General features: G+C 42.2%; 1 protein-coding gene across 2 annotated transcripts; it reads left to right on the forward strand.

Annotated features, from left to right (window-relative positions):
• The first annotated feature begins 1,035 nt into the window (after positions 1–1,035).
• Positions 1,036–6,162, forward strand: LOC120760903 (nucleoside diphosphate kinase A-like). 2 transcript variants are annotated; one of them, XM_040081663.2, is made up of 5 exons: positions 1,036–1,451; positions 1,932–2,064; positions 2,586–2,687; positions 3,345–3,457; positions 3,791–6,162. In XM_040081663.2, the coding sequence occupies exons 2-5, from the start codon at positions 1,936–1,938 to the stop codon at positions 3,906–3,908; spliced, it is 462 nt and encodes a 153-aa protein (XP_039937597.1). In that variant the 5' UTR covers positions 1,036–1,451; positions 1,932–1,935; the 3' UTR covers positions 3,909–6,162. The 2 variants fall into 2 exon arrangements, with proteins under 2 accessions (XP_039937597.1, XP_039937598.1); XM_040081664.2 differs by having other exon boundaries at positions 1,141–1,422.
• Positions 6,163–9,120: the final 2,958 nt, after the last annotated feature.

The following is a 9,120-nucleotide window of genomic DNA, read 5'->3' on the forward strand; positions in this document are numbered from 1 at the left end:
ATGGAAATCATGCTTGCCCACCTTAGGGCAAGTCCTAAGATTTAATCATTAAATGATATATATTTAACAAGGCTGTAAATAGATGTCTCACTGCTGCTTTAAATTTAATATTTTTATAAATATGCTGTTCCTAGAGACTTTTCTTCTATTTTTATATGTTATTTTGCCATAGTGAAGATTACAGTGAAGATTAGAGTTTGTTCTAGTAGTATAAAATGTCTTAAATGTTTATCAAAGCAAGAGAATAAATTGGATCGGCATTATCAGGAGAATACTCAGAAACTCTAATTCCAAAATAACCTCAAGGAGGACTTGCTAGAATGTATGATGCTGTGATTTTTAAAATATCATCTATTATATCAGAGATCTTGGAAAGTATGATGGAAAAAGACTGTGAATACAAGAAAGCAGGTTGGTTGAATAGATGCTTAGGTCAGATCTGGAGTCTCCCACCAGAACTAAAAGTTCCACATGGATGTGTGATGAATTGTGGTGAAGAGAAGGGATCCTAGGAAAGGAAATCCATGTTATCAAAGAGCTGAACTTTTCCCTGTCAAGCAGCAAAGTCCTGCCCAGAGGGAAGCAAAATCTTCATTATTTTGCTTTCAAGAAAAACCAGGGAGTGGAGCCCAGGAAGTTCATATCAGTTTGGAAACAAAAACAGGACAAGCATGGATTTCCATCCAGATGCTTTATCCTCTATTCTCTCAAAGGCAATAGAATACTCAAGGCAAAGCAGCTCAGTGGTAAATGTTTGAAGGGTCTTTTGACTCAAAGAGCTAATATAGTATAACCAGGAAAAAAAAAAACCAAAAAACAAAAAAAACCACAAAAACAAAAACAAAAAAAACCCCAAAACAACAACAACAACAAAAACAAAAAAAACCCACCAACAAAATTAATGACCTCCTTTAAAGAGGAAATACAAGCAGAACAGTACGATAACGAGATTTTTATTAAAATAATGTTATGTGCCTTTTATTAAATAAAAATCGGGATCTAGCAGGCAAGACTGAAATGCTGAAGGGCTGAGCCCAGCACCCCCGCTCTAAGGGAAGAGGCACTGGGTGGGTGCCAATGTTACCCGGGCGGGGAATCTGAGACAGGGATCGATCCCGAATCCCCCCCGCGGGAACTGGGCTGGAGGCGGCAACGGCGCTCTCTGCGTGCGGTAGGCCGCGCTGTCGCCGTGGCAACCGCTGTGCAGGGGGAGCACAACTAAACCGGGCGGGGACCTGCGGTGACATGGCTTGACAGAGCCAGCGGCGCAGGACACGGGCTGCCAGAGCCACCAGGGAGCCAGCGGCTGTGAGACACCCGGGGAGCAGAGGGGACTACGGGCTGCGAGACCCACCGAGGCCACCAGCGGGGGACACAGTTTGCCACAGCCACCGGGCCACCAGCGGGGGACAAGGCTTCAAGGTTTGCCAGAGCCACCGGGTCACCAGCGGGTAAGCCGGATTGCGGGGCAGCAGGAAGGGTCCCCCTGTCCCTGGACAGTGTCACCGCACCCCCTCGGAACCTCGCAGCCCCTGTGTCCCTTCACCTGCCCGCTCACGTGTGTGCAGACATGCCTTTGCAGCGGCGCGGGGCTCGCGGCCCCTCTGGTCCTGCTGGTTTTCCAGGTGAAAACTCTGAGTATGGATTAATTTATCAGTTTATTGCACAGCACTAGAAGACGGATCCGTGGTGATAATTACCTTCCTTTCCATTCAGAGCTTTTCTGATTTCAGTATTCACTGATTATTCCTACTCTTGGCACCCTTCCACTGCTTCAAACTCACTCCTGCAGCACTTGGGAAAACCTATGTGTGGTCACTGGTTTGTCCAAACATTGGAGACTGTGGATTACTGACCCTCAGATGCACCCAATCTAATTACCCTGATAGCAGACTCAGTACTGGAACAAATTTTATTCTCTCCCTCCTTAGGACCATGGCAACCATTGACGAGCGCACCTTCATCGCCATCAAGCCCGATGGGGTCCAGAGGGGGCTGGTGGGGGAGATCATCAAACGCTTCGAGAAGAAAGGATTCAAACTGGTAGCCATGAAATTAATACATGTAAGCTCTCAACTGCTGTGTCTGCTTTTTTACATCAGCTATAGCCTTCAAATAGAGCAGCATGCTATAACAACAAATGTGGCCTCTGTAACATTTAAACTGAAATTTCGATAAGGACTTGGGATGTTTTTGGAAAAGTTCCAATTCCCAGCTCTGGCTAAATGCTTTAGACATGCTAAGCACGCTAATTTTAGTAACTTGATGCCCTTAGTCTGAAGAGAATATTCTTTCAGGTGCATCCTATGCCTAAAAAATATCTTTGAGTATCTTTCACAAATCCAAGGTCACATAAGCTGCCTGTATTGGCAACAGAAACTTTTCTAAGTTTAGTTATGGCTAAAGTGAACAGTTCAAATTCGTATCAACAGAAAGTGCTCCTAGGAAGGTGCTAGAAATACTGAATGTTTAAGTGCGTGCAAATTTCAGGATTACCAGCTCTCTGTGGTTAATCTCTGTGATTTCACTATGCTCTTAAGTTCTTACTGTAAGCTTTTTTCTGTCTATCTGGTTTTTTAACCCAGGCCTCTGAGGACCTTCTGAGGGAACATTACATCGACCTCAAGGACAGGCCATTCTATGATGGCCTGGTGCAGTACATGCACTCAGGACCTGTCGTAGCCATGGTGAGTTCCTGGCAAGGAAAACCACACTGCTTGATTGTCTTACCTGCAATGAGATTGTGTCACCTGTTGTATTCTAGTTTGTTTTTAAAAGTATTTAAAATCCTTTAAAATGTGGATTCAAATACTGTGATTAAGGAGATGTGCTGTTAACTCTTTTTCTTTAATCTTTTCTCATAGTCTTTCTCTCCCTTGAGTCAGTTTGTTGAGGAAGAGGGCATGGGTAGAAGGGAATCAAAACCAGGACCTTGAGAAACAGTAAATCTGCACAAAAGCCCCACTCTGATATGCCATGTAGTAAGCCAGCTTATAAAGGATGGTGGAATATTTTAACTCTATTTCTCTTTTTCTCCTTAATAACGTATTTGTAAAATAGTTGAGGTCTAGCTCTCCCATGAGCAGACAGCTCTTTGAGACTGACATACTGAGATGGAAAATTGTTCTCTCCCCACCCTGGGTAAGGGGGGGGATTGTACAGAATGGGACCATGTGAGCAGATGCTTCAAGAATCTGACAGAAGAATTGTAGATAAAATGTGTCTCACTGTGACAAATACTCAGATGGTGATTGTGTCATGATGGATAGCCCCGTGTTCTTGTGGACATGATTTATCTGCTGGTAAAATTTAATAATCTGAATGGGATTTTTTTTTTCTTTAAGGTGTGGGAAGGTCTTAATGTGATTAAGACTGGAAGAATGATGCTGGGGGAGACCAATCCATTCGATTCCAAGCCTGGCACTATTCGTGGGGACTTCTGCATCCAAGTTGGAAGGTAAATTTAAAAACTTTTGGTATCATCCAAAGGCACTAAATGCCAAGTATTATGTCATGATATCTCTAGAAAATGTGCTCCATCCTTCTCTGTCTTACACATGGAGCTGCCATTCCCTGTGCCCTTATCATATTAGGATCTAAGGATGGGGATCAAATCATGGTTGTCCCCATTTACAAAAATGAGGACCAAACCTAGCACTGCCTATGCTGTGTCTTTTCCTACTTTACTGTTACTTAAAATTCCTGTTCATAATGGGAATTACTTCAAAACAAGAAGCTTACTTTACTTTAAGAATTCTGTTACTCTTTTATTCACCTTTTCTTTTCCTAGGAACATCATTCATGGTAGTGATTCCACGGAAAGTGCTGAGACAGAGATCAATTTATGGTTCACTCCTGAAGAACTGGTTGATTACAGAAGCTGTGCTCATGAGTGGATCTATGATTAACACCCAGCCTGGATCTTCTGATATCCCCATGTCCATGAGCTGTTACATGTGGTTGTGGGTTGGAGACAGAAATTATGACTCGAGTCCTTCTGATCATAAGAAAAACAGCCTGTTTTATTGTTCAGAACCTTCTTATATAGAGTTCAAAACTCCCAGATCTAGACAGCTGATTGGTCTGGGTCTTAACACCACCCAGCTCCCTGGCCAAGGATACATCTGCATGTAGGTTTCAAAGGCATAGGTTGAGATCTCTGAGTTCAAATCCCTTCTATCATTGCTCACCCAGGGACTTGTTTTATTTCTAGGATGGTCGAGTTTGGGGGGCAGCTTCAGACAGCTGCACGGTGACAATGCACTCTGAGAATGAGTATCCTTTTGGTTATATTAAAAAATGTAAAAGTGTTCTTTGTTATCTTCTACAGGCGCCTTGCAGTTAGGATGACAAAGACAACATGATGACACAGATAATAAATCTAGTTTGAATAAAACTTTCTACTCAACTCGACAAGTCTAGTTCCCTTAGCTAGTGATATATCTCATGTATCATTGGAGTTGTGACATTCACATTTGGGAGGTATTAAAGGGAATTACTAGAAATACAAGTTTTTTAAGAGGCATGTTGCAGGCTCATACTTGGAAGTTGCAATTTTTTCAACTTAACACTATAAATAATAACAATTCAACTTAAAACAATTTCAATTAAAAAACCCACATCCTTTTGCCACTGATGTCTCTGAAATGTTTGAGTCTTGGAGTCTGAGTAAGAGCGGTGGGCAGATTGCCTTACCATTGACAATCTTCTGCTTCTAGCAAGCTGTTGGCTTGCTAGGTTATGTTGTGAATTGATTGAAAAACATGAGAAAAACATGAGAAAAACATGAGAACATGAGGGCATCAAGACTTTTGAGGGGGTACACATCCACCCTACACTTTCTCCCCTTTTATAACTGCCTATATGCCCTTACCATCACCCAGGGTCTGCTATCATGACCAATCTCCCTTTTCAAAATCAGTACTTGAAAAGCCTCTTCCAGATGAGGCCTTCATGTTGTGTTATGGGGAAAGAGCTTCAGCTTCTGAAAAGCCAAATCAGGTAGTCAAAGTAACTTGCTTTCATTTTTAGCACAGAAACACCTGGGCTTGATGGCATACCTCTCCCACCAGTGAAGGGCACAGCTTGGCCAGAGCTGAGACCTAGATTGGGCGGACTTCCCTATCATATCCTTAAAAGAAGTCTTTCAGTAATGACTCATGGAACAGCTGGCTTTGTTATCTATTCTTAACTCAACAAACCCATTATATATAAACAACTTCCAACTAAACTACAACTATGCACACACTGTAACTTCTTTTGAAGCACCATTTACTTCTTTGTCACAAACAAACTAATTCGAACATACCAAGGAAACATCTCTCTGTCTCAGCTAGGTAAAATATTTACAGTTTTAGATGACCGAGAACAAACCCTAATTTGGATTCTGAAATCCCCTAACTGAAATAGTAGGATTTTTGGAAGAGGAAAGTAAATACCTTTGTTCAAAATGACCCTATAATATTGGCTTTTGCATTTGTGTATTAGTCTTTATATGTGGTTATTGATTTTAAGTGTAGCATAATTTATAATCCCTTTTAGCTGCTTGCTAATATAACCTAATTTCTCATTTTAAGTATGCACCATATAGCTCATGGAAATAGTAGTGTGCTTACTATATTATGTTGATGTATACACCTTATAGCTTATAGAACTAATAATGTGATGAATGTATTGTACTGTAGGCCTTAGCAAAATATAAAATGTTAAAATACTTCTATGTAACTGAGAGAACTGTATAAAGCGATTAAATTGTTTCCCACATCTGCTGACTGACCTCTCCAACTGATAAGAGTGGCATAAACCAGAACACCAAGGAGAATTACAGAAGAATTTTGTTAACTACTCGTTATCAGGGAAGTCTGAAACAACAGGATGAAGCCACAAGAAGGAATAAAATATATTGACCTGATCTGCAGGATGTCATGTAGATAAGTCAGAGTGGAAAACCCAAAGAAAGAAAAATTTCTACAACATCAAAAGCTACCAAGAATATTTGAATAATGCACGAAACTTATGAATATGTATGTACCTTAGTAAAGCATATACAGTATATAGATAACACTGTCTTAATGTATCGGTGTGTTCATATGCTGATAGTCAGGAACACCCCAGCACTGGACATTGTCCTTTTTTGCTTCCTTATTAAACTTTTGAAAAATATTCCAAGATTGAATTTTCATTTTTCTCAATTTGGAGGTTCCACTGAGATAGCAACCTCAAGTCTCTGTGGCTCTGGGGGGGCCTGGGTGGGAGGTACCCCTTTTAATTAAAGTGGCTTGCCTGGGCTTTCTCCGCTGCTATGGGACTGCAGGTTTCACCCTCAGCAGGAAATAAAAAAGGACAAAAAGAGAAAGGGAAGTAAAACTCCCTAAGAAATTATAACTCCTAATTTGTGCACAAAGAACCTAGATGGATGAGAATATTGCAAAAAGGGTATAATGAAAACTTGGAACTGTGCATTTGTGTATGAGACATAGATGGGACAATCCTCAATCTGCAAAGCAATGTTTGGAGTACTTCTAACTGTGTTTCAACCTCCTTGCAAGGGGACCAGTCAATGAAGGTATGAAGTGAGTGCTGGAGACTAAGTGGAAGCCTGGAATAGGGAAATAGTGGAGGTTTAGTTACTTTGGGGGATTTCAGAAAATAAAGAGGGGAGATATTGCCTATAATTCGACTGCAGGAATCCTTGTTCCCGGTAGTGCTGCAGTTCAACCCAAGTCAGATGGCCTACAGGAATCTTGGCTATACTGAGGGTTAGAATAGTTAGAAGCTGGTGCAGGGTCTGCAACAAGGCAGGGCGTAAAAAACCTGAAAGCCTGATATATCCTTGAGGCTTTGAATGGTTGGGTGGATCCAAAGAAATGGATTAAGCCTGCTTGATAGCAGGGAAAAATGGAATCCCTGTTAGTAAGACTTGGAGGTTCTTCTCAAGCGCTGTTACATAACCGGGGTTGTTTTATAAGTGGGGGGCTGGCAAAAGAAAAATATGGGTTTAGGAAATTTTAGCATGATTTAAGACTATTAGCAGGTTGGTAGGTCATTGTGCAATGAATAAGCATCCATAAAGGAATATTAGTAACTGATTCAACAACAAGTCCATGTGGTAATGCATCAATTTGGTTTATATTGTGTTTTATCAGATTTGTAATCTGTATCATGTGATTTTTCCTTAATTATCTGTATCATAATTCTCTTCCACTGCCACTTCTCCTTGATTGGATGGTGTCTTGTCCCTGCCTCTGGGCCCTGCCCCCTGGGGAAAAAGCCCCTGGATGGGTGGGGCTGAGGTGTCTTTGGCACCGGCGAGCTATTGGGAAGATCTCTAACCAAGCAGGGCAGGACTGGAAATAGAGCAATATTTTCCCCCTGGACAAAGAGCAGGCTCTTTCTTTTTGCCATTGGCGGTCATGTAGTCTTGTGGAGAAATACCACAAGTCCATTTTATTATTGTGCAAATGCATGTAGGGTTTATGTGTATGTCCCTTGCCTAGCATAACTGGCAAGTAAGTATAACTGCTGAGTGAATGAGATGCACTATTAGTACAAAGTGAGTGGGGAGCCCAGATCCGCAGTTCTGTTCTCTGGGCGACAGGAGCAGCTGAGGAAGGGCAAAGCATCTGTAGTTTCACAATAAACATTTTGTGTTGTTTGTATGAATGTGATTTTGTGTTTGAGTTTTGGACGTGGGTGTGAGCCTTTGGTATTGTGTTTAAGCGCAGAATAAGGACTTTACAATTAGAAATTGTAAAGCAGGCATGTTTTATTTCCAGCTGGGACACACGGGGTGATATCTCCTCCAAACCATGTGTCCCTGGTCAAGACAAGGTCCAGGTTTAAATACATGTTGATCCCACTAACCCACACCTCCCCACCTGCCCATTCCCTGCCTTCTCCCACTTCGTATTCTAATTAACTGTCACGCCTCCTGGTGGTCATGAGCTAGGGTCTTGGGAGGAAGGCTGATGTCTTCCTCAGGTTGATCTTCGCTTCTGGGCAGGCGTGGTGGAAATTTGGCTGTTTTTCAGGTCACTTTGCTCTTGCCAAAGAAGAGGAGCTTGATTTTGCTGGATTCAAGCCACAAAGTTCTGCTTTATTGATTTTTGACAAATACCTAGGTCCCACTTTTCTGAGTCGCAATATTATACATCTTACCTATATGACTTCTACTTAGTAACTACCTAATAACTAAGCTTAATAGCTAATCTATGTGTTCTTAGTACAAGCTGTTTCTTTACTTTTACAAAATCACCAAAAGCTGCTTCTAAAATGTGGGAATACACCTTGGAAGCAGGACTCAAAGTAGTGCTGAACTCATTACAGAAGTAGATGAGCTGGAAGGCCACAACCCCTGGCAAGTCATGGTAAGGCCCTGAAGAAGGAAGAGATCAAGGTGTACGTATGTATGTTTGTGTGCAAGTCCATAGCTAGGCAATGTTACTAAGAAACAGATATAGTTGTTATGCTTGCAAGGTATATAAACCAGCAGTGTGTTCAATAAAATCGGCTTCATGATGCAAACCATGGGGATCCCGTCTCTTCAATTGCCTGACAATTGGTGCCCTGTGTGAGGTTAGCGATGTCTGCCTAGCTGAGGAGCTGTTGGAGAGGCCTGCAGGACTAAGTGCCCCTGAAAGGAAGGGGGAAGCTGGCCAGTGACGACAAAATCCCTCTGGAAAGGAGGTGAGCTGCAGGAGACAATGGAGCAGGGGATGTCTGCTCAAGGAAAGAAACATTTTTGAACTTATGACCAAGCTGTTACAACAGCATGGCAAATCCTTGCCTTCACACAACTTGAAAGCTCTATTGAGATGGACAGAGATTTAGCTACCAGAAGTTACCGAGTCCACCATCTTTACAACAGATTTGTGGGACAAGGTGGGAGTAAAACTGTGGGATTGTGCAATGGAGGGGAACAAAATGGTTGCAGAAATGCTCCCCCCCAGGTGAAAAATTTTTGAGGTCCTGAAAACCCAAGAAAAGTCCCATGCCAAAGATAAAGGGGATGCCTCCTGCCTTCCCTTTGAAGTGGAGCCTCAGAGTTCTTCACCATCTGGAAAGACTGCGTCCCTCTCTATGCAGTCCACAGCCCCCCCTCAAAGAAGTGAGAGGGAGAGG

This window comes from Hirundo rustica, chromosome 18 (genome assembly GCF_015227805.2).
Source record: "Hirundo rustica isolate bHirRus1 chromosome 18, bHirRus1.pri.v3, whole genome shotgun sequence".
NCBI lineage: Eukaryota > Metazoa > Chordata > Aves > Passeriformes > Hirundinidae > Hirundo > Hirundo rustica.

Bases quoted from the DNA above. Each gene is read 5' to 3' on its own strand.
- LOC120760903 (XM_040081663.2), top strand. From the start codon at position 1,936: ATGGCAACCATTGACGAGCGCACCTTCATCGCCATCAAGCCCGATGGG. The intron at 2,065-2,585 runs GTAAGCTCTCAA...TTTTTAACCCAG, and splicing joins TAGCCATGAAATTAATACAT to GCCTCTGAGGACCTTCTGAG. The intron at 3,458-3,790 runs GTAAATTTAAAA...TTCTTTTCCTAG, and splicing joins TTCTGCATCCAAGTTGGAAG to GAACATCATTCATGGTAGTG.